The 25133-nt window shown below is 35.7% G+C and overlaps 1 protein-coding gene across 2 annotated transcripts; it reads left to right on the top strand.

The window, feature by feature from the left end:
* The first annotated feature begins 221 nt into the window (after nucleotides 1–221).
* Nucleotides 222–23707, top strand: TUBGCP5 (tubulin gamma complex component 5). 2 transcript variants are annotated; one of them, XM_010221268.2, is made up of 24 exons: nucleotides 222–397; nucleotides 2739–2792; nucleotides 2870–2978; nucleotides 4630–4726; nucleotides 5298–5408; nucleotides 5949–6028; nucleotides 7031–7166; nucleotides 8170–8287; nucleotides 9589–9678; nucleotides 10253–10346; nucleotides 10659–10905; nucleotides 11107–11309; nucleotides 11983–12098; nucleotides 13416–13684; nucleotides 14617–14815; nucleotides 16298–16486; nucleotides 17509–17691; nucleotides 17950–18034; nucleotides 18140–18260; nucleotides 18913–19091; nucleotides 20029–20154; nucleotides 20694–20782; nucleotides 22452–22552; nucleotides 23615–23707. In XM_010221268.2, exons 1-24 carry the CDS (start codon nucleotides 222–224, stop codon nucleotides 23659–23661), a joined length of 3219 nt encoding a protein of 1072 aa, XP_010219570.2. In that variant the 3' UTR covers nucleotides 23662–23707. The 2 variants fall into 2 exon arrangements, with proteins under 2 accessions (XP_010219570.2, XP_010219569.2); XM_010221267.2 differs by lacking the exon at nucleotides 5298–5408.
* The last annotated feature ends 1426 nt before the right edge of the window (nucleotides 23708–25133 follow it).

The raw sequence follows: 25133 nt of genomic DNA, 5'->3' as shown, positions 1-25133 counted from the left end.
CGATGGCGGGTGCGCGGCAGCGCCTCAGCGCAACGGACACAACTGCCACCCCCAGCAGCAACGGGCGGCCGCGGCGGGAGGGCGAGAGGAGGTACCTCCCCCCCTCACGTGACCGCCAACGGTCACGGCCCCTTCCCGCCGTGCGCATGCGCACGGGCGGCGCCAGGGAGGGAGGGTCTCGCGAGAGGCCGTTCGGGCCGTTAACCCACCCTGGTTTCGCTATGGCGGCGTCGCCGCTCTCGCCGGGGCCGCGGAGCCGGTTCGAGCGGGAGCAGGAGCGCGACGTGCGTGCGCTGGTCCGCCGGGTCACCGGCCTCGATGAGGACGAGCGGGACGAGCCGGAGCCCGGCGGCGGCCGGTTCCAGATGGCGCTCAACTTCGCCTGGTCCAACTTCAGGTCAGGGCCCGGCGCCGCCCTGTGCCCGGTGCCGCCCCGTGCCCGCCCCGGGGAGCAGCATAACGTGTCCCGCAGTTTAAAATCAGTAGCGTTCGCCTTGCTTGCGCTGCTTGCGTCCAGTGCTTAGGGGCGCTGTCGCATTTCCTGCACTGCGGCATTGGGTAGCGCTCTGCAGACTGCGCCTCTTATTCACTGGCTCCAATAAGGCTGTTCTGCACCAAGGGATAACTAAATATCTGTTGGTGGGTGGCTGGGCGGAAAACGGAGGAGGGCAAAGCAGGGTTTACAGCAAGCAGTTTGAGGTGGGAGGATTGGGAAGAGGAAGGTGTTTATGCTGATAGTGCTGTCCAAGCAACGAGGAATGTCAGCCTGAAATAGAATCATAATGGTTGGAAAAGACCTTCAAGATCATCAGATCCAACTGTAAGCCTGTCAGCACTGTGCCTGCTAAACCATGTCCCTAAGCGCCTTGTCTACACCTTTCTTGAATGCTGCTGGGGACAGTCACTCCACCACTTCCCTGGGCAGCTTGTTCCAATGCTTCTCCACTCTTTCAGTTTAGAAATTCTTCCTAATGTCTAACCTGAACCTCCCCTGGGGCAACTTGAGATCATTTCCTCTTGTCCTATCTGCAGTTATTCTGGAGAAGAGACCAATTGCCTTATTACAGTCTCCTTTCAGGTAGCTGTGGAGAGCAGTAAGGTCTCCCCTGACCTTCTCTTCTCCAGGCTAAATAGCCCCAGCTCCGTCAGCTGCTCCTCATAAGGTCTGTGCTCCAGCCCCCACTAGCTCCATTGCCCTTTGAACACGCGCCAGTGCCTCAGTGTCTTTCTTGTAGTGAGGGGCTCTGGTGCTTCCAGCTGCTGAGCCCCTTAGATAAAAGTAGAATTTCTCCTTAGTTGCAAGTTTGTGAAACTTGTGGTTTGCATTACTAGAGTTAAATACATTTCTATACTGTAGTTCTCAGATTCATCTAATTCTCTCAGTGCGATATGTTAGTCCTCTTCTGCTGATGATTGTCTGAACTTGTCTAAAGCATTAAATGTTTTTTTAATGTGTTAGGGTAATTAATTAAAGTATCAACCAGTTCAATTTTGCTAATAACTTTCCTTTGACTTAGTTTTCCCTTTTCATGCAGCTTTTTTGTCATCTTTTAGTCTATTTTTGTGTTCTATTACCTATCACCATTTTCCAGTTGAGCTCATGATTTCCTGTGTAAGATGACGTGCTGAAACAGAAGAGATAAAATTCTTAGCCTGAGCAGCTTACTTAATATTACATTTTATCATGCTTTTTCCATTTACTTTTATCTCTTAGTTATTCTTTCCAACATTTATTCCAAAGCCTTACACACATCTGAAGTCAGATTAATCAGTCTCTGGTTAACTAAGTTGTTTTCTTATTTCTTAAATGCAGGTATGTCTTTATCCTGCAGTAGTGTTATTAAATGTCTTTGCTACTTGGCTTGCAATTTCCTTTTCTAGGTCATTACTTTGACACTGAGATGATTGCTTCTCTAAATTCAGTCCGCTAAACTTAGCTTATGCTTCCCGTGCAAACGTTGCAGTTTTCCATCTTTTGGTTATATGATTTGTTTCACCTTGTTCTGTGCAATTGGTGCTGGAAGCTGAGGCAAAATATTAAACTGACTTTCAGGGCTACATAGAGAGTATCTCTAATCTTGATGCAATCCAAACTGCAAGGATTGCAAAAGCTCTATCAGATTTCCAGGTTTTCCTCTATGTATACCTGAAGAACTTTGCCCTACTCTCATTTCTTTTGTAAAGCCTAACTTACCTTTCATCAGCTCTTACTTTGCCCTTACATATGCTTTCTGCAGTTCATCCCTCTTTTACTCGGGCTTTCATTTTTCTTTCTGTCACTGTCCTTTACTTTTAATAAAGGTTTTTCATTAAGGTTTAGAGGCTTTTCCATGTGGATATTTTCCCTGTGCTTGTGATGCAAGTCCCATGTAATTTTTCTTCCTTCAACAGGAATATCTGACAGTCGTAGTTTTGAGTTCCACACATTTGACTGAACTGACGAGTTAATTTAATTACTTGCTTTGCTGCTACAGTGGTATTTCTCCATTCAGTTTAAACTGTGCATCAAGTATAATTACATTTTCCCATCTTTAAAGTCTGTTGTAGTTAGTCCTCCTTAAGATAAGAGGCACGGAGATTAAATTTTGCTGCTGCTTAATGATTTTGCTGAATTAATCATGCGTTATTAAGCAGAAAACATATTACTGATATGTTGTCATCTTATTTGTAAGCCAGCTTTGTTTTTTTCCTCACTTAAGTTTTATTTTTCAAACATTTCTAATGCAGATTTCTCACAGGTTTCACCGGTTTCTTGATGTGAACAGTCACAAGGTAGAGAGGACAATAGATGGGTAAGTTTTATGTTTATGGCTTAATAATGTTGTTAGTGTGTTGCATGAACAAGTGCTCAAAAAAATCTTCTTATTAGAATACATGAAAAATTGGTTGTTCATTCTGACCTGGGAAAAGCTGCAAGCTGGAAAAGATTGACGCAAAAATTTCTGAACTCACCACTTCCAGGTGTTGAAGAAACAAAGGTATGTGTGTTGGGCTTTTTTTTTCGTTCTTTTTTTTTTCTGGTAGTTCCTTTTTCCAGCACTCTTATGTCTGTTGTGATGATGGGGGCTTACTGTAGTGATATTGTATTGGAAATGATAGATGATTTTACCATGGGGTTTGCAGTTGTTGTTTATGTGGATCCTCAAGGTTGTATTCTGTAGTTTCTCCATTTCTTTTAGAGATGTGCTTCTGGTCTTTTCAGGGTTTCAGCAAGCACTATTTCATGACTTAAATTACATCTCTTTGCAGAGATATTTTATGGTCAACACTGTACAAATACTATAACTAGATTCTCTGTTTGAAACACTGGCTAGCTGAGCTGAAGTGTTTTTTTTTTTTTTTTTTTTAACCCTACATCAGGTGGGCATTTTAGTTTCATGATATTTCCAAATGGAGCACTCTTAAACATAGTCCAAATAATGAAACTACAGCATATGTTTTATCATGGATGCTTTCTGCATTAAAAATCAATTTAGGGCATTGGATGGAGGGAAACAGCAAAGGTTGACTCACTTGGACACTCTGGTTCCAGTATGGCAGTGTCGTATTTAATTTAACCTTTGGAAACTTAAAGTTCCTGCTGTTGTGAATTATGATTTGACTGGTGATAATGTCATTCTTTAACAGAGCTGTTTGTTCTAAGTTTAGCCTGATTCTACTACTTCATACTGAACTGATGCTTGCCTCTCAAGTTTTCCTTTAATTCGTTGTGAGAAACCCAAGAACCCTCAATGGTTTGTGCTTCTTATGTTATACGGTGTTGTGGAGACTTAGGAATGCATAGTCCTAGATGTGACTGTTTTAAGAGTTAAGTAAAATAGACCCTCCCAAAACCCCCAAGGGGACACTTTAAGAACTTGAATGTTGCAAATATCGTAAGAATTGACCGTGCAATTGAAAATGCAACTGCAGTATAGTTGTGTGGTTCTTCACGTTTGGAGTATCAAGCTACATTTAGGTGTTAGCAATGGTATGTAACTTGAAAAGACTCAGTATCTGAGTTTTATGACTGTAAGTGAAACTTTAGCTCACATGTTTGTTTCTGTCGAAACCTGCTGGTGTTGAGAAACTGTTGTAATAGTATTAAGTACGAACATTATATTGAAAAATACATGCTTGGTGAACTGCATGCTGTGGAAACTCAGAACCAGGCTGAAGAAAGAGGCTACTTCGATAAGTGATGGTGCTCAGCAAATACTATGAAACAGATCATAACACAAATCTTTGCAGCATGCCAATCTTGGTAACAGTGTTGTAGGCAGACTGAAGGCTTCTGTTTCACAACTGCATTAGTGCAGTATCAGAGTTAAAAATGCGTCTTTATCCCTTGTCCTGTGGTGACTTTTTTTTTTTTTTAACCTCTGCTGTATTTCTGGGTTCTTATTATCAGCTCAGAAAGAGGCAGTTTATGCTATGGCTGATTTTGAAGTATTTGAATATTGATTGGCTAGTGAGCAGACCTAATGAAACTGATAGCATCTGATCCAGCAGTGCAGATTTTGTTTTCCTAGTTTGAGACAGAAGAATGGGAGGTAATGCTGAACATTCCTAAACATAACAGGCTTCATCTGTTCCTAGCTAAAATATTTTAATCCACTTACTAACTTGCTTCTATTACGTGTTTTAAAGACAGATACACACTATTCCATACTGTCTCTTCTGTTGTGTTTATCTGATTCTCCATCCAACACCAACTATGTGGAAAAACCAAGAGACAAAGAAGCGGGTAAGCTTGTAAGATTTGTGTGTTACTAATAGCAGATACAATCAGTTAACACAATCTGATAAGAAAGGCATTTTTACTCTCTGTTTTATTATCACCTTCACTTCAGGGTGCTTTATTGATTCTGCTGTATGATTTATACACTAAAAAACACCCTTTAAGTCTTCCGTACTTCCAGTAGCTAATGAAGTTTTTTGTCCAGCACAGTTTCTGGATAATGATTTTTCATTTGTACTTCTATCAGTTACTAAAACTCCTGTACAGCAGCACTTAGAGGCTCAAAGACAAATGTTTTCTATTCTCAGCAACTATCTTGCATCTCAGTAGGGGGTTTACTGAAACAGTAATGTAAATTGCTGTTCCCTATGAAGTTGAGGACAGGTCAATACTTTTGCAGGCTTCCAGAGATCCCACTTGCCCTAATTTAGAAAGCAGGATTGTTTCACTCAGTGCCTGTCATCTTGGCTTATGCTTAAGTTTGAGTGGGTGCCATCCCCAGTTTGTTTGTGGTGTTGTATCATAGACTGAAAGAAGAATATTTCAGACTAACCTAAAGAAAATCTTGCATCTTAAGATTCCTTTTTGAGTGATCTCTGCACATTCCCTCGGCGGTGTTTTGAATGCACTTTCAGCCCATTCCAGGAATGTGAATATGAAGAGGTTATCTCAAACACCACTAATTACAGTTGAGTAAACTTCATGTTTAAGATCTAATTTATTGTAAGTTTGCTTGCCATTTTGAAGTAATACACATAGCATCATGGATGTGTGGTGTCTTTTCTGAAGAATAAGCCAATTCTTGCTTTGTTTTGTTTACAGTCCTGGATCCTTATGCATATGTTAATTATATGTCTAGAATGTTTCTACTGAGCTAAGTGGGACTAGTTATAATAAGTATGTTGCATCCTTGCATGTTTTTTTTTCCTGTATTGAAGCCTAGGATTGTATAGCATAATACGGATTGGTATGCTGAAGGATCACCACATTGTATATTTTGAGTGTGTAAGCAACAAAAGTGAAAAATGATAAAGAATATGCAGTTACCATGTACATTTCACATGCAGAGTGTATAATTTTCTTGTGGCATGATCTTAAGTGGAAGAGAATGCCTCTTTTTGTAAAGACGTGGAATACCAAGATATTTTTACCTTTGAAAATGGCTTTAGAGGAGAAAGAAATCAGAGTTAAATGAGCCTCAGTGTTTTTGTATTTATACTCCTCTTAGAAAAGGATGAAGAATTTGATTGGGGAAAGTATTTGATGGAAGGAGAAGAAGTTTACTTTGGCCCTGGCGTAGATTCACCAGTAAGTAATGCCATAAACACTGGTTCAAAGCATGTTAGAGACCTGGCTAAGTTCCCCTGCTTTCTGTACTCTCTAATTCCCTAATACATTGCTTGCTTCTATACTTAATAGCATGAAATACAGAGAGAGCTAATTGGGAATAATATTAAGAGAAAATGCTTTTGTTCTTCATGTTTTAATTTGACTTCTCATTTCTCTTGCTGGCTTCCTGCTCCTAATCAGAACTTCCTGTGGTCATTTCCAATTCTCTCATTTGAACGCTTTTCCACTCCCAAGATCTAATTCACTTAAAAGGCTTGGAGGAGAATGTTTTTCATTGGCTGTTCTAACCTCTCTCCTATTTCATAGCTGAATTATAAGATTACTGATTGTTGTCTTCGGACTAAAAGGATATAGCAGTTTTTTAGTATCAGTTTATGATGCGTATTGGGAAAAGGAGATTTAAAATACAACAGATTTCAAAGTAACATTTCACCATATCCTAATATATGACTATGAACTTTGCAAAACAAATACGTTGAGCAGTGTTTTTTGTTACATAATATGTAAGTAATATGTATGTACGTATAATATAGTGAAAAATTATTGTATAGCAATATGTAAGGAGTAGTGAAAGCTCAGTGGAGTTTATAGTTTTGAAACTCGGGAGAAATGGTATTGAAAACTTTGAACAGCACACTGATATCATTATAACTTCATATATGATTTGAATATGTCCTTTCGAAATATATTTTAAAAATTCAGTAGCTTGAACTTTATTCTGCACCTAAATCAAATTGCACTAGAACCATTACAGGCAAACAGAAATGCTCTTGCTCCAAAAGCTTTCAATTTTAGTGTTTTATTTGACTTAAGTCAGTTAAGTTCTTGGTAGACAGTAATGTTAGTCTTAAATTTTTGAATTGACTTTACAGTGGAAGAAACACTCAACTTCTCAGACAGTACAAACTGATTATAGATCTGTTATGTTGCATTGAGTCATACTCGTTTTTATTATCGTAGGATTGGTCTGAAGAAAGTGACGAAGAGGAGGACACTCAGCCTTTGAGCAGAGAGGACTCAGGTATCCAAGTGGATAGGACACCTTTGGAAGACCATGATCCAAACAAGAAAACAGTACCTAATGTTTCCTGGAAAGGTTAGAATTTTCTCCTGAAAGTTTGAAAGAGCTGTCATTTTTAATGTAATCATATATGCTCAAACTTTAGCAATTTAATGCTGATTTTTTTGTTTGTTTGTTTTTAGCGAGGTAGCGGGTTCTTAGACCTATAGTTACAGTTTAAAGATGTGCATTACTGTTCATTACTGCTTGTTTAAATTTTAGCAGTAAGAAAGCAGTAGAACAGAGGGCTTGATGTGATTTCTGTTGTTGTAAGTGGAGAAGACTTCTGTTTATTTCTGGAAACAAACTTCTGTGGTGAAAGCGTGCATGGATATTTCAGGACAGGAATAAAAGTCTATTCAGTAAATGTAACATAGTGGTATGGATCTCTTTACCAGTAAATATCAGAATGCTGAAATGAAACTGAGTGATGAGAAACAGTTGAACAAGTTCTATATATGAAATGTTTTTGAAAAAAATGCTTTTATATAATTAAAATACTAATGGTTTACTTCTGAATAGATTCAGACACCTGTATGTTTTTGCATAAAATAGTATAGGGTACAAGATGCTTTGTATAAGAAGACAGCATGCTATAGATATATGATACAAGAAGCTATCTAACTGGAATAAAGTAATGTTTTCTCAGTAATCATAACTAAAGAAAAACACTTTAGTTAATGGATTGAGTTCATAGTAGGAAGTGACATGCTAATAAAGTTAGTGATATTTGGCAATTTAGTCAGTTGTTTGAGAAGTGCCTGAAACAGAGGCATATTCACAGAGAAAGAATTGAAAGTTTATTTTTTAGGACTTAGAGAACCTTTAGGAGATGAGGCATTTATATATGCATGAATTTGTTTGTGATGTTATCATACTTGTGAGTGCAATAAAGTGTAAGTAGTTGTAAATCCTGGTGTATTTGAAAGACCTGTGCGTCTGCAGGTGAGTGGATAGGCTCATTAATAACTGCTTCCTGTATTTTATAAGCATATCCCAAATAAATAAAAATACCTCAGTTGCTGTCATGCTTTCACAGTTGGTGAACCTGATGCCCGCAGTTGGCTGGAACAACATGTAGTTCCCCAGTACTGGACAGGAAGAGCTCCTCGCTTTTCCCATAGTTTGCACCTGCATTCCAACCTGGCTGCAGTCTGGTAAGAAAGCAAGATCACTCAGCTGCATTTTTATCAGCATCATATAATGCTGAATAGTGACTTTATTGGCTGTTTTTCGTACTGTGTTATAAAACTATTACAGTTATTAATGATCAGTAAAAACAGAATTTAGAGTTAAGTGGATACAAAAAGATTAGAAAGCAAGACTTGATTCTCCTATAGCTGCTTTTAAAAATAGTTTTAGTATGTTAGGGAGAAGGAGCACATCTTTTTCAGCGGGGAATTTTGCTTAGGATAACCCTTCTTAGCATCTCTGCAGAACTAATGTACTTGGAATGTAAGTAGTCATGCTACTTACATGGTATCTGAAAATAAAGAATTTCCTAAAATTAACTATTTTTTTCATGTTGGTGTTTTCCTTATGAAGTTAGAATTAAACACAAATTTATTACGGGGAAAGTACATACAAAAATATTTAACTGCAATCCTCTGTGTTTCTGGAAGGAAAATGAGAAGGAAGCTTAATTTAAAAAAAAAAAATCCACTATCTCCCCCTTTGAAAATTCTGATGCATCAGTATTGTACTAACACAGTCCATTAAATTTGTATTTGCTTCCATAATTTATTACATTCCTTAATGAAGGAGTAAATCTGTTCTAGAGTAAGATAGTTACATAGCTGATTATGAACCAAAATTTACAGAAACATTAGAAAATCAATAGCAAATAAAGCTATACTGTTCTGTTGTCACTTCCAAGTTAGCTAGCAGATGTATTGTATAACCAGTAGTACTTAATTTGGATTGTTTGAATTTTAAATGTGGTAAATAGCTATTACCACTGATGATATTGACAAGTCAAAATACTACATATGAAGTAATATGTAATTTGTAATAAGTAATCGCTGTTTATTTTGCGAAAATATGATAAAATATGGTGAAAGATTTACAAAGAATTAAGCAACATGACATCATGAGGAAGCATTTCCATTTCATGGGCAAACTTTTTGGATGCTGATATTAAACAAAAATAAAATAGGAATTTGCCTAATATTCTGAATGGAAAGCATGACTTATCTTCTCACAGAAATTAAAAAAAATCCTCAATACTTCAATAGTTGCTATTAAACTGCTGTGAAGCTGTGTGTGAAGAAAATTTGAATGCTTTTTCCATGCACTTTTCCTTAGCAATACGAAAACAAACTCTGCTCTTGTTTATATTTTTCAAATATCCCTGTGATTCATTGGCACTGCCATGAAAACTGAGGAAAACTGAGCCTTAAGATGCATACAATCAGCTGTGGTTATAAGCATTAAGTTGTTTCCCTTTCCCCTTTCTAAGGGACCACCACTTGTACACCAGTAATCCTCTCTATGTGCCAGAAGAGCGAACGCTAGTCACCGAAACTCAGGTTATACGGGAAACTCTTTGGTAAGCAGAAACGCAAAAAAAAAATAAAAAGCTTTTATATTAACTTTTATTTTAGAATTCTCATTCAAGGGTATAATAGAGAAGAGATTTATCATTGAAGTCGTATTTGAGGAACTGCTTATTACTGAGCTTTCTTTAAGTTGGACTGTTGCTGATTAATAAAGATGCTGTTAACATGTGTTTAATTGTTCAAGTTCACAAAGAAAAGTATAGCTTGCTGCATCTTGCCTGTATTGATTCTTCAGGCCCAACTGTTGAGAACCGATTTGTTCTTATCTTGCCCCTGTGGATTTCTAACAAGTGTGCAATTTTGAAAAGAAGTTTTGAAAAATCCTTTATTTTGAAACTATCTCAACTGGAGGGGAATTTTAGGGGGATATTTGTAGGCTGTCTGTGTTTTATTGTTCTTGTTCTAGCACCAGGTTACAGTAGCAATAGTATCATAGTTCTTTTTTTCTTGTTTGAAGAAAATACACGTTTATGCAAGCAAGAGCTAATTTTTATATTAATTATATAATTATCAAGAGTTCATTAAAAGAAAAAAAATGGATTACTTGTTTTGTTTCTATTCCAGGTTACTCTCAGGAGTGAAAAAACTTTTCATATTTCAACTCAATGATGGAAAAGTGACTGTGCGGAATGATATTATTGTAACTCATTTAACACATGTGAGTTGTTTGGTGACTCTCAGCCAAATGTATGTGTCATCAAATGGATTTTTTTGTTTGTTTGTTTTTTTGCAAATAGCTTTTTCACAAGAAGTTAAATGTCCTATTTCTGTGGTTTTTCTTAAGTTAATCAAAGCACATTTGATTTAATAAAGTCGAATGGGATGTTCCTGTATTTGAGAACCTAATTAAGTGATGGACATAGCTAAATTTTATTATATTTAAGTTCAAAGAAAATAAAAATATTTTGTCGTTTTTATTTTTAGGTTTTACAAAATAAACTTTTTCACTATATATTTTTTTTTCCCCTAGAATTGCCTAAGATCTGTTTTGGAGCAAATCGCAGCATATGGTCAAGTTGTGTTTAGACTACAGAAGTTTATTGATGAAGTGATGGGACACGGTTCAGAAAATCTAATGCATGGAGCTGCTTCTACCCCAAAGAAAACTACTGAAGCCCCATTCAGAACGTATCAAGCTTTTATGTGGGCCTTGTACAAATATTTCATTAGCTTTAAAGAAGAACTTACTGAAATTGAAAAATGCATAATCAACAAAGGTACAGTGCAAGCGTAATTTTATAAGAGGGAGGTACATGAATTCTTACAAGGAAAGCGTGCAAGACATTACACAAATTCTGAAACTGTGAAAGATGCTATGCTACATCTTAAAAAATCATGAATAATGTTGCCAAAGTTTTGTTTTCTTTTAGATGTTATCTTTATATACATATACACTCTAATTTTCTTTTTTCTTCCAGATCAAACAGTCACACTTTCAATAGTAATAGATAAGTTGTCTCCCCGACTGGCACAGCTGAAGGTACTTCATAAAGTCTTCAGCACAGGAGTAGCAGAAGTGCCCCCTGACACTAGAAATGTTGTACGAGCATCTCATTTGCTTAATACTCTCTACAAAGCTATTCTTGAATACGACAGTGTGGGAGAAGCATCCGAGCAAACGGTAGGGGGAATTAAACCTTGTTTAATAGAACACACACTTGAATGCTTGATAAGTAACATTTCTCTGTGATATGGTGACTGAGTACACTAGCCTTCAGCTAGTCGATTGAAGATTGAGAAAATATTTGATTGCCCCAAGTGAGCTTTTGTATTTTGACATGAGTTATTTGCACCTTCACTTAACCTGGATAAAATCAGATTTACAAGGAGGTTGCACTGAGGTTGAGGATTGAGGCAGTGAGCATTTATGGGGAATCAAGAGGCAAGAAGGCTGTTACAAAAGAGAGAGCTGTCAGGTAACTCTCCTGGGCATGGTGTATAATTTGAATAAAGCTGACATTTACAGTACTTTTTTACACTTACTGGATATTATACTAGTAAAAATTTGTCTACATGTTTTTAAGTTTTCCACGTTATGAAACCACAGAATGTTCCATGACTAACAGTTTCTGCTTAAGAGCTGTAAGAGTGGGAGAAAAAAGAATGTTGCTATTTGGGAGTGATGGCAACGAAATATGTAATAAAGGCAAGCATGCACAGTGTGTGCTGTAGTTTTTTTTTTTAGTTCAGTGTTTTATCTTTTAAAAAATCCTTAAGTAGAGTTAGTACATCGTATTATTTTTGGACAATTAACAAATTAGGCTTTGCCTAATCATCCAGTATTTTTTTTCCAGGTATCCCTTCTGTTCTCCCTTTGGGTTGAAACTGTGAGGCCATATTTACAGACAGTGGATGAGTGGATAGTCCATGGTAATTTATTTGATCCTGCAAAGGAATTTATCATTCAGAGGTAGGGACAGTGATACTGGACAAACAAAATGCAATGCAAATGAGAGCGTAACAGTTGTTGCAGAACCCAGGAAGAAAATAGTGGCAAGGAAAGTAATGCTTCATGTTGGTTATTTTATTTAGGTAGATTTATTAATCATTCTCTTAGGACTTGTCTCAGCCTGCTAGGGAAATTGCATTGCTTAGTCCAATTGATTATTACTTTTTTGATTAGAAATAAATTATTTTTAACTTTCTTACCTATAATGTAGAATTGGTAATTCTACTAACTTTTTTTTAAAGCTATTACTTACTAAAAAAAAAAATTCTTGGAAAAAATGTAAAATTTACTTTTCACTTATTTTACTAATCTGTAGTTAATATAAATGTTATTTAGAGTTTAAATACCGATTTAGACTTCCAGTGCAAGCTAATAAAATGTCTTGATTACATACACACTTCCTAAATATTCTTTGTCTATTAATTTCTTTTCTTATATCTTATACTTTATTGCTAGCTTTTTTGATAGTTAGAAATGGAAAGAGAATATAAAACTATTAATTTTTGGCTCATCATTACAAATTAAGATTTTTCCCCCTCTTTCTACAATACTTAATTGAATGTACATTTGTAAGACATGCAAAAGTGAGCAGATAGTAAGAAAATCTCTGTAATACTACTGTAAAAAAAAAAATCCTTACTGAGATTTTACCATCCTTCTTGTACCCTACTTGATCTTTCTTTCCTTGGTTCTATAGTTGTTTTCAGTACTGCTAACAGGTGAGATTTCAGCTTATATTTATAATCGAGCTTAATTTTAATTATCTATTTTATGTTATTTTTACATGACTTCAAAGTTAGAACTATGTATGATATAAACAGCACAAAAGAGTATGGATTAAGAATTTAATTTTCACTTAATATAGAATTATTCTGCTTTGCTAGTAGTGTTTTTGTTGTATTTTTCATTTACTAAATACATCTAAATTAATTTGACAATCACACTAATCATTTTGTTACTAAGGATGAACAGATCTATGTATAATTAACTTCTTGCATAAAGTCAGTGTTAGTAGTCCAGTTGTCCTTGTCTTGCTTGGGTATGAAATTGTCTTTATCTACTATGAACTGATTTCTTTATCCTGCTAAAACTTTCCACCATTCTGGAGATGCCTAGATAGTTTGATAGGTGTATGAGCTTATTTTATATAATTTTGAAAGTGCTTTTTATTAGTGTAATGAAAGGCAAAGTGCAGAAAAAAAAACATGATTTGTATCATCTAGTAAGGAAGATTCATCTTTCAAAAAAATATTTAACAGCTTTCTTATTTCTTTGTAGAAACAAAAATGTCCCAGTTAATCACAGAGATTTTTGGTATGCCACCTACACGTTATATAGTGTGTCAGAAAAGACAGAGAATGAAGAGAAGATGAGTGACAATGCCAGTGCCAGCTCTGGCAGTGATCAGGCCCCTTCAAGCAGGCAACACACTATGGTCTCTTTCCTGAAGCCAGTTCTAAAGCAAATCATCATGGCTGGAAAATCCATGCAATTGTTGAAGAACCTACAATGCAAAGATGGTTCTCCTCAGCAAACCGCATCCAGAGGTGAGATGCCAGTTTGTTTAGTACCGGTCCTGAGTGTGCCTAGCAGTACAGACGTATTCTGAAAACATTAATGCATAAAATAATATACTAGTTACACTTCAAAAATATGGTTTGAAACCTCACACTTGATTGAAAGCGATTACTTTTCCAACACAAATAAATGATGAACAAAGTGAATAAAGATCAAATATTCACTTCAGTTTTTATTAGCCTGATCTGTTTTATTAAGCTTGCAAGACATTTTCCATTTGCTATGAGACAAGGAGAAGCAGTTTATATGTTCCAGACATAATACTTCTTGGTTTTAATGAATAGGTATTTTCCAGTAGTAAGTGGTTGAATAATTTTGAGACAGCTCTAGAACTTCTGAAGAAAGCTTATTGATGTTTAGATGAAAAATCTTGACATACTTTATAAGAATGCATATTTAGGGTATTTTTCTGAAGCAGTAGTAAAACATAGAACAGTCATTATTATTTTCTCTCTTTTCATAGGAGACTTTTTTGTTTTTGCTGTTTTTGTTATGTTTACAAGTAGCGTAGTATGAATTATTTTGGAATTGCTCTGGGCTTGTTTCTCCGTTTGGTTTGAGAATATTACCTGTTCTAGTAAAAAGTACAGGGCTGTTTCAGGTGTAAATAATTGCCTTTGCAATTGGAAGGAGGAAATCTCTAACATCTTCTGAAATACTTCATATTTCAGACAATGTTCAGTAATGCATTTGAATATATGCTTGTTTTTAAATACTGGGCTCCCTATACTGCTGTAGCAGAGCTCCACTTACACACTTAATTAGTTTGCCAAATAGTGGCCTAATAATGTTGGTTGAACCATATCAGGTAGCTGTTAGACTGTAAAGGTCTTACTCCTATAGTTCAACCTTTGCTTTTTCTTGGAACGAATCTTACTGTGAAACGTCTTGCCCAATTCAGACGCTGAGCGAAAGAGTTTGTATACGCTGTTCTTGGAAGCCGTGCAGTCTCGCCTGCGGCATGGGGAAGAATCTGCTCCAGATATTATTACAGAACAACAGGCTACAAAGCAGAGCCTAATAAAGATGCAGTCCATAGCAGAAAGGCACTTGGAACTGGATGATGTCCATGATCCACTGCTGGCTATTAATTTTGCCAGGTAAATGAATTAACCACTAGATCACTGCTCTTACTGCTGTGTTGTGGAAAGCCATATTCTGCTTGCTGGCATTTGTAAACTGGATTTTAGTTGCTGTTGCTTAACACAATTAAGCCCAGAATAAAGGACAGCATTGATAACAAGTGACAAAAACTGAGTAAACACTACCCTTGTGCTATTTTTTTTAAGTTAAAGTAAATAAGCTTTTGTGAAATCCTGCTGGTAGCATCATTTAGTGTAGAAAATAGAATAGTCTTTATCATAATAGGTTTTGATCAAATAAAATGTATTTTAACAGTGAATGCCATTGTAAAATTCAGACTTTTTAATGTGCTTGCTTGGTACTGTATAAAATATCTTTAATTTATACCAAGCATATTAATTATAGGACAACTGAAGAAAACCTTCCAGAATTCACGTTAATTGCGTAAAGATTCTTCATTCATAATGAAGAAAGAGAGTTTTCGAGGTAATAAATGTATTAAGAATTAGTAGGAAAGGCTGTAACTCTTAAAAATCTTACTAAGTATTAAATAACAGCCACTTTTTTTTCCTGTTTTTTTTTTTTCTGAATTTGGGTTTTAAGTCTATTCGCTTTCTCAAAACTGTTCTTGATCTAATAGTGTCTTTTGGTTTACAATTCAGTTGAAAGCTGTTATTGAAAAGGTCAAAATCTACATGATTAGAGTCAGATTTTTTTTCATAAGATAGGTCTAAAGGCACCTTTTGTTACCAAAAAATGGAATCAGTGGAGGATAAGACTATTTCACTTGTTGGTTGAGACTATTCTTTAATTAAAGCTGATAGCATGATTGATAAAATGACAAACTCAGTCTTTTGAAGCAGTACCTGCTCTGAAATTATTTTTTTAAAAATGGACTTCCTCATAGAACAGATTAAACTGAGTAACTTTTTCCAAGTTGTAATAATTTCATCCTTTCTGTGACAAAATAGAGTGCACCAACTATGGTACATCCACATGAAGTGTCTTCCCAAGGTACAATATTAGAGGTAATATGTGAATTCATATTTGAGATGTCTCAAACTCTGCTTTTTTGCCCTTTTAGCTTTATTTTTTCCTGTCCTGAGAATTTCAGTTCACCAGTTTTATTGATGCACTATATATTTTTAAAAGATGTTATGGTAAAGGGTTTATTATCAAGCTACATAGTGTTTGAGCTTGTTATTATTTTTCTGAATTATTCCTGGGGCAACTGGGTGATTACAGGATGTCATCCTCTTCAATATTCTTAAACTTGGTCATATAAAAGCAGTGTGAATGATCACTTAGTAGCCTTATTATGTTATGAAACTAACAAGTAAGGAATGGAGAGTGCTATAGTAATGAAATGTCTTAATACTTTTGCAACATATTTTGAGAGCAGAAGAGGTTTGATTAAAAGCTTGGAAGGTATGACTTTTTTTTAATGTGTTCTGTGTATTAAATGCCTTCTTCACTAACTAATGTGCATTATTTTGAAGGTTGTATTTGGAACAAAGTGACTTTCATGAGAAGTTTACTGGTGGGGATGTTTGTGTGGATAGATCCTCAGAATCAGTGACTTGCCAGACTTTTGAACTAACATTAAGATCTTGCCTTTATCCTCACATTGACAAGCAATACTTGGAATGCTGTGGTAATCTAATGCAAACCTTAAAGAAGGATTATAGGTAAGAAATAAATTGTGTTTTTCCTTGAAAAGATAATAATTGCCAAAGCTATGCCATATAACAAGAGCAGGAATTTTCTTTTAAAGATTTTATTAAGGAGCTTTGAACAGTGTTGTGCTTCTACTCCAACTTGATAAACAAAGGCAAAAACATTGAAGAAAAAGGGAAAAAATAGCATAAAATAATCCTGTGAACCTTGTCGAGGTTAAATCAGGAGTAAAGTTGATGTCCGATCTGTTTACAGTTGATGTCCAATAGAGAATTTTTTGGACACTATTTTTATTAGTCTTGTCATTTGAAACTGCTAGAGATATTTTAAGAAGTTAGCATTATTTAAGATGAGATTTGATTATGACAGTATAAAAGGTACAATATACAAAACAGTATTATGAGTTATGTTTGTATTACACAGAGTAAGACAGCCCGTGGCGTTTGTTTTTTTAGATTGTCATAAAATTACAATGACTTTAATCTGCCTAAAGTACTCATACTCTCCCATGCCATACACATACTTAATATAATCTCTATTCATGATTCTGGTGACAGATGAGGTAGCTTTCCTCCTACTTTATCAGAGAAAGAATCAATATTGTTTTTGGGGGGCGTAATATTAAAATCTTTCCTTATACAGGACAGTTGTGTTGCAGTTGCGTTGCTGTTCCCAAGTTCTGTGCGGAGAGGGACAAGCTTTCTCACTTATAAACAATTTTATGAATTCCCAACCCAGAAGATGTCTGAACCACCGCCCTCCCCGCCCCCACCCCAAATAGTTCTATTGAAGTTAGTGGGGGTGCTCAGACTTACAGCAAACCATGGACTGATTTTTTTTTTTTTTTTATCTGAATGTATTTGTAGGCTTTCTGAAGGATTAAAAAAAATCAGGGTAGACTTTTTCTAGTGTGTTCAGTTTTGAGTTATTGAAATGAAGAGTCTTCTTTAAGGGTTTTGTTTTTATAAAAGTTGTATTTGATTCAGTTGTGTCATGAAGATTGAGGAAATGTCTATAATTGTTTCCCATTTAGGCTGGTAGAATACTTGCAAGCCATGAGAAACTTTTTCTTACTCGAAGCTGGGGATACCATGTATGATTTCTATACATCCATTTTTGACAAAATTAGAGAAAAAGAAGTTTGGCAGAATGTTGCTTTCTTAAATGTTCAACTTCAAGAAGCAGTTGGGCAGCGCTATCCAGAGGATAGTTCAAGGTAAATTGTGAAATTCTTCAAAATACAGTACAGTTGCTGTTTCCTTCATAGTTAGCTCTATTAATAAACTTGCAGAGTGCAGTACTAATTCTTGCATATTCATTACATCCGTTTGACAGTGGTTCAAAACCTCTTTCATCTTTTCTACCTTCCTCTACCAGTTGATATTTCACAATGAGAAATTAAAAATCTTTAAGGAAGATAACCACTAATTTAAAACAGATTATCATCAATAAAAGCATTTGCTTCTTTACACAGGTTGTCCATATCATTTGAAAATGTCGATACAGCGAAGAAGAAGCTTCCTGTCCACACCTTAGATGGTCTGACATTGAGTTATAAGGTAGAGCATCATTCCCAAGTCGTTATGTTATTTTTTGATTAGAATTGAAATGTTTTATTAAAGTTGCTTCCCTTTTCTGCCCTGATGGTCTTCTCTCTTTCTTAGGTCCCTTGGCCTGTGGACATAGTTATAAGCTTAGAGTGCCAAAAAATTTACAATCAAGTTTTTCTGCTCTTACTACAGATAAAGTGGGCCAAGTACAGCCTAGATGTTTTACGATTTGATGGTAAGAAACTGCTTGAATGACAGATGTTATAAAAACTTGTTTTGTAGTTTAAAGGTACATATGTCTGCTGATTTCTACAGCAAATAGTATATAGAGCAATTATAAACAATGTTTGTTGTCCTGATTTTACAGTAATATTTTGAAAACAAATTAAGAAAACGGTTTAAAATATGCTTCAATTGAGATCAAAACATTAAGATACATTGTTCGGAATATACACTTTAAGTCACAATTCAAATACGTAGGGATTCTATAAATAGATCTCTTAATATCTCAGTTCACTGGTTTGATACTTCTACTCTTCTTCCATATATAATCAATATGAGCTCTTTAAATCCTAAAAAAATGAACTAAGTAGTAATTTTATTTTAATGTAAGCTTTTTAATCTGTTCACATATTATTCACACGCACTTATTTTGCATTTCCTATTCAAGTATTTCTTAAATTGCATTGTGTGCGTATATATATATACATAGTCAAATATTTCAGTGTAAAATTAATATATTTTAATAACTGATCTGAGTTAAACTGATAAATTTTTCTGTGCAGAATAATAAGAAATAACTAGTTTCGCATTACTTAAGTAATATAAGTTTTACCTATATTTTTCATATACTCTTCATTTTAATACATCTTCCTTTTCTTTTTTAGAGCTACTCTGTGCTGCAGAAAACCCTCAGGTTAAGGAAGGAAATTTATTAGAGCAGGGAACACTTCCTCCATTTGGATCACAAACGGAATGTATAAAACAACAAATACATCGCATGTTCCTCTTAAGAGTGAAGCTTATGCATTTTGTTAACAGCCTGCACAACTATATCATGACGAGGGTTTGTCTTATAATATAATTTCATTTATGTTGAATTTTATCTGCATTTGCACATTTTTATTTAAAACAACCTGGACTAAATGTATGCAAATAGAATATTAGTCTAATGCCCAATCTGTGCATTGAAATTGAGGTTTAAGATATTTGTCAGTTTTAGCTTATATATCTTATGTCAGTAATTAAAAAAAAAATAGAGTTCCTTAGAATTTTTTGCATCTGTGGATACTAATATTTTTGGTTTTTTGATTTTTTGTTTGTTTATGTTTGTTTGTTTTTTTGGGCTATTTCTTCCAATGCTATGATTGAAAAACCATCATGTCAAAATAGATTTCTGTCAGCTGTCATTCTCTCTAGAGTTATTATGGCCATAGAAGTGTTACTATAGAAATGTTAGTTCTTTAAATGAATCCTCCTCAGAAATCACAAATAAGAGATCAAAAAGTTGCTACCTTCTTAAACAATAAGGTAATGCCTATAGATTTATAGCTGCTCTATTACTGCCTTTTTTGAAACTAATAATGGAATTAGTTTTTATGTTGCTCTTAAGAGGAGAGAAGAAGCTGGGGAATGTTCTTTTGTCATGATAGTATTTTGCACTTCCATATTCTGAAAGATGATCTGTGTCCCATGTCTAGTTCCCATGACTTCAATATCCTAAAAAGTCCCTAATGAAACTAATGGGCTGCAAATCAACTCATAGAGAAATGGGATAATCTGTCCGTTGTGCAATGGCAGATGAGTGTCATCTAATTGATTATCAAGAGTTCAAAGTTATGCTGTAATGATGGTAGCTGGGAGGCTGAGCTTAAATATGTAGATTGGAAAGGGAAGAGTGAATTAATTGAACATTTTTAAGCTCCAGAAAGTGTCTTGAGAGAGAGCTGTAAGCCTGGTGTAAAAAATAAAAATTAATAACTATTGTATTTTCTTTGTTTAAGATTCTTCACAGTACAGGCTTGGAGTTTCAGCATCAGGTAGAAGAAGCCAAAGATTTAGATCAGTTGATAAAAATTCATTACAGATATCTGTCTACAATCCATGATCGCTGCCTGTTGAGAGAAAAGGTGAATTAAAAGGATATAAACTATTTTAGTACTGATTACATGTTTTGCAGTTCCTGCATAGCAATACATAGGTATTCTTGAGGAAACAGTAACTTTTCCAGAGTTACCGTTGAGATTTACTTTGCATTGCAAGTCTTACCTCAGCTCTGTGAAAAAGAGGGTAAATTTGAAATTATTTATGTAAGGTTTTATGTGATTTATTTGCTTTTAAGAGATGTGGAAATTGGAACAAAGCAATATTTGATAATATAATGATTATGCATTACCTGCAATAGCTCTGCTATGTTGGCACCTTAGGTAGCTGGATATCACTGTAGCTTTTTACCCCAAATAATCTCTATGATGGTCTTCCTCAAAATAGCCATCAAATTAATCAGAGAGTGAGTGAAGTAGCAAAATATATTTTGAATCATGCTGTACTTAGATTGTTTTGATGGATGAGATTTAATGACATTAGTGTATTATTGCCTTGCAGTTTGATAATGAAAATGATTATGATTAACAAGGAATTACTACTCCTTTTATTTTAATTATTTTAGGTGAGCTTTGTGAAAGAAGCTATAATGAAGGTGTTAAATTTAGTATTGATGTTTGCAGATCGCTGGCAGGCTGGCCTGGGGGCTTGGAAGTGAGTATCTAAACCTGAAGGTCTGTATTGTCATAACCTTGAAGCTGAGAGCTATGAATATGTTTCTCTGTATGAAGCAACAGGACCTTGAATGTCAGTAATTCATTCAATTAATGCTTAGTGGCAGATTCTGTAGGCTATATAGTTTTCTTAACTAAAAAGAAAATTACTTTAGGTAGAACTTAACAAATTGCATAGACTTGTGTCATAGTATAGTAAGGATTTTCTAGTGGAAAAGAGTAGCCAATATGTGACTTTAAAAGTTTCTGAAAAGATTCTAGATCTCGGCAACAGAGAGAGTGTTTTCTTTGCCATCCTATTTGTTAGTTGTGGTAAAATACAAAAGTCAGTTGGGGTTTATAATTGTGTTTCCTGGCTATGCTATGAAACTGTAGGCAGGTAGAAGCTGGCGTTCAGTAATTGGTTTATGAAAAGTAGAATTGAATTTGTGGGGTAAAGATTTTTGTGGAGAATGATTGATTACCTTTGCTTAAATGCTAGGATTTTGTTTTTGGTAAAATTGGAACATTTTTGGCTTTTCCCATAATACCTATTCTGTAGAGGCAACTGTCATAGTTAGTGTTTTTTAAAAATATGTACTTGCTTAAGGACTGTGATTGAAGACTCACAGACCAGTACATTAAAATTATCTGAGAAATTACGGGTGTAAATCAGTTGTCATCAGGCTGTTCTGTAGCCTGGGCTAAAAAGATCTGTTTGCTTTTTGCTTGTAACACCTGCAGCTCAAATGGTGAGCAGATCTCCAAGGTTGCATCTAAGAGTCAAGGACAGACCCTGAGGCCACATGGCATGGACTCGCTCACTACTTTTTGAAAGTAGTTCCTTTTGGCACAGACTAGGCATGTTTCTACTGCATGCCCTGTCTTTTGTTACACAAGGAAATTATTTTGGGGTGCTTTTCTGGTTCTAAAATGTCTGAAGTATTTATGGAGGCTGTGCTGTGAACTGTCATAGCCGTCGTTTTACAGCCTGCGATTGCATCTGAGCTTGTCTGCTCTCAGATGTGGGAGGACAGCCTGAGTCAAGAACTACACCTGGTATTGCCTTTTGGGAGAGGAGAAAACGGGCAGGAGTGGTTGGTGTGAACTGTCCGGGCTTCCTTCTCTGGTGCAAGCAAGTTGGCAAAGTCCAAAGTGGAGCTCAGGAGTCAGTGAATAACTAAGCAGTGTAGTGATTGGGAGTCTGCTTCTTGACCTAGTCTTTCTTATCAGTGCAAATTTACCCCCAAGGAGCTCTGAAGCATTAGGCACTAGGAAAGGCTGTCTTAAGACAAAAACATATGTGAATCACAGAATTGTTGAGGTTGGAAGGGACCCCTAGAGATCATCTAGTCCAGCCTCCCTGCTCAAGCAGTGGCACCTAGAGCACGTGGCACAGTGCCTGTCACTTAGAGACACAGAGTTTGTTCTGCCCACAGCCAAGTCAGGACGCTGAGAAAATCATATTGGTAGTATTGCAATAATCAGGCATTCTCGTCAAAATTGCTGTAATTTTGTAGAAATGGTGTACACAGACATAAATGAAGTAGAATTCTGGCGTGAATTTAAGATGTACAGGGAGCATTTTGTCATTAAAAGCTTTTAGTCTTGCTTTGAGGATGACATAGTTACGAGTGTGTTAAGTATATTTCTATTCAACTGTTTCTTAGGATGGAATCCATAGAGAAGATGGAATCTGATTTTAAGAACTGTCACATGTTTCTCGTAACTATTCTGAACAAAGCTGTCTGTCGAGGCTCTTTTCCTCATTGTAAGTATGTCAGGATTAATTTTCATGTGCCTACACTTACTGGAACACAAGTGTCATAGGAATGTGTTTATGTGAATTCATTCTAATGTTTGTCAGTGCATCTTTAAAAAGTCTCATTTTATAAAGTACTAAATGAAGGTATTCACAAAGGTGAAGCTTTACTGGCTTCTTAGTCAGTTAACTCCATTGCTTTTAAGCAATTTGTGCCATGCTGTCTACAGTTTACCTGCTTGCTTGAGGAGAGGATGGCTAATGTAGCCAAGAAAACGACGAGTAGTTTTCTGAACAAACAAATGAAACTAAATTCTGTCTAGAAATTTATTAGCTTGTAGCAGTATTTTCTTTTTATAGAGCCCCCTACTCCTGCAGGACATAGAGAATTGTTACTGGTGTTGCTGGCTGACAGCTGTGATATATCACAAACATCTAGAATTTAGTCACAGTAAATATTATGTCATAGCTGAACCTATCCAGAGCTCTTGGCTCTGCCCTTCTGCTGGCACTAAGTGCCTCAGAGGAGGAGGACATGTTCATGTTCTCTACTTGCAGCCTCATGTACTAGCTGAAGTTACTGACCAGTGGCACTGTGAGCTACGGTGCCCACCTCGGCATGGGGCTTGCTGGGGCTTATGTGCATGTTCAGCTGTTCCTGCTTTGAGAGCAGGAACCTACAAGAGCAATTAATAATTCCCCAGTCTGGAAGGGGCATCATTTCAAATCCTCGTTATTCACTCTGAAAGAATCATCTGTAATTATGGCTTACCATATTAAAAAAAATCCTTTTTTTTCCATTTACTAGATTTTTTTTTCCATTTACTACTTTGTATTTCACACAAAGCAGCTTGTCAGTTATAACTTAGTTATTTCAGGTGGTGAGGGAAACAAAGTATTGTCAGAAATACCAAAAGTTTGGAAAACATCTGACAGTCCTAAAGCCTTAGATCTTTACAATTTAAATTATAAAAGTGTATCTTTTAAAGTATTCATTGCAGCCCTCCATCTTATTTTTGATATAAATGTAAATACTAACAGTTTGTCTTTTTATTATGATTTGATTCACAGTGGAATCTTTAGCTTTATCACTGATGGCTGGCATGGAGCAAAGTTAGCACCTGAATCGATTGAATTGCGAAGGAACTGAAAGCAACATTTACTTGCACTCTTTTTTTGTAAGGGTTTTACACTGTGTTTTGAAATGTGCCTAGCTAAATGACACACTCTGGAGCAGTGTAAAATATTTTAATATGTAAATGATGTACAGGTATTTATGTGTATTGCTAGTATTGCAGCTTTCCGTGTGTATGTTGTAACATCGAAAATCATGTACAGTGTAAAATTCATGCTATGTAAAACAGATTTGAAGATATATAAAATGTATTTCATCTTGTGAAAAGAGATTTTTTCCATTATGAGTAATTGCTGGTCGTTTAGTTTCCATTAGTTTTGCGTCTTTGCAGAGGCCACAGGGTAGTGTGAAGTGGTGCAACTTGATTCTTTTTATTACCCGAAGGTTGGTTTGAGTTCATGTTGGCCTCCCCCCACCCTTTTTTTTGATTCCCTTTTTAAAAAAAAAAAAAAAAAAAAGTGGCTTCATTTTATTTGCTTAATGGTTCTTAAGAACTCTCTGGGAACAATTTTGACCATTATAATGTAAATGCTGATGTAAAGAAGATACAAGAATAATTTATTGAAATGGGCTATTGCAGACTATAAAACACAAATACTTTTGATGTAAAATGATCAAATGCCTGCTGATTTCTTGGTAAACTCTTGGCAGTTTAAGCAGGATCGGGAACTCAGTGGGTAATATATTAGTTTTAACTATTGGGTTATTGACATATTTCAGAGATTCATGGCTTGACCATTTTCCTGCTTCTAACCTTCTTCAAACCTTTTATCAGGGTGCTTCTAATTTCGTGCAGAAAATTTTCTGTATCATAACCTACTGGTCATGATACAGAAAAGGGTTTTTGTTTAGAAAAGCAAATGTGCAGTTTGTTTACATGAGATGGGTGTTCCCCACTGAAGTTCCTCTAATTCTGGTATTAGTGTAAATGCATTAAAAAAAAAAAAAGAATTATAGCTCTTTTAGTCTTTATTTATTTGAATAAATAAAAGACTTGCTAATTGGCATCTCACTGTTGTGCATGTGTTTCTGCTGAAATGTAGTTGGGAACGTACAAAACATAGGAAATGTTTCTGCTACGTAAGTGGAATATCTTGCTGCCAACTGTGAGATTGTGGCTCGGATTTTGAAACTGTTTTTTACAGTTCTGTAGCAATAATTACTTTCTCTGAAAATGAATGTTGCGATTCTCATGTGATCTGATGATCTCAGGAGGTCCTCCCAATTTAGGTTTTTTTCAGTAAAATGAATTTTTTTTAATGTGCAATACTGGTAAATTTTCTGCTGCCCTGTAGCGTGTTCCTTTTTGATGACTGAGGGAAGGTTTTGTTTTAGAGAACACAGTCTTTAATCCTCTGCTATTCACTTGATGTAGGGATGCTTTAGGTGAAAGGTAGACCACTATTAACAGTAGTAATTATACCAATTCATTACTTTTGAGTACACACAAATTTT

This window comes from Tinamus guttatus, unplaced genomic scaffold, assembly GCF_059628265.1.
Source record: "Tinamus guttatus ecotype Peru unplaced genomic scaffold, ASM5962826v1 Tinamus_guttatus_pri_ptg000134l, whole genome shotgun sequence".
NCBI classification, from domain to species: Eukaryota; Metazoa; Chordata; class Aves; order Tinamiformes; family Tinamidae; genus Tinamus; species Tinamus guttatus.
Note: the sequence above shows the minus strand (reverse complement) of the source record. Positions and strands in the feature narration are given on the sequence as shown.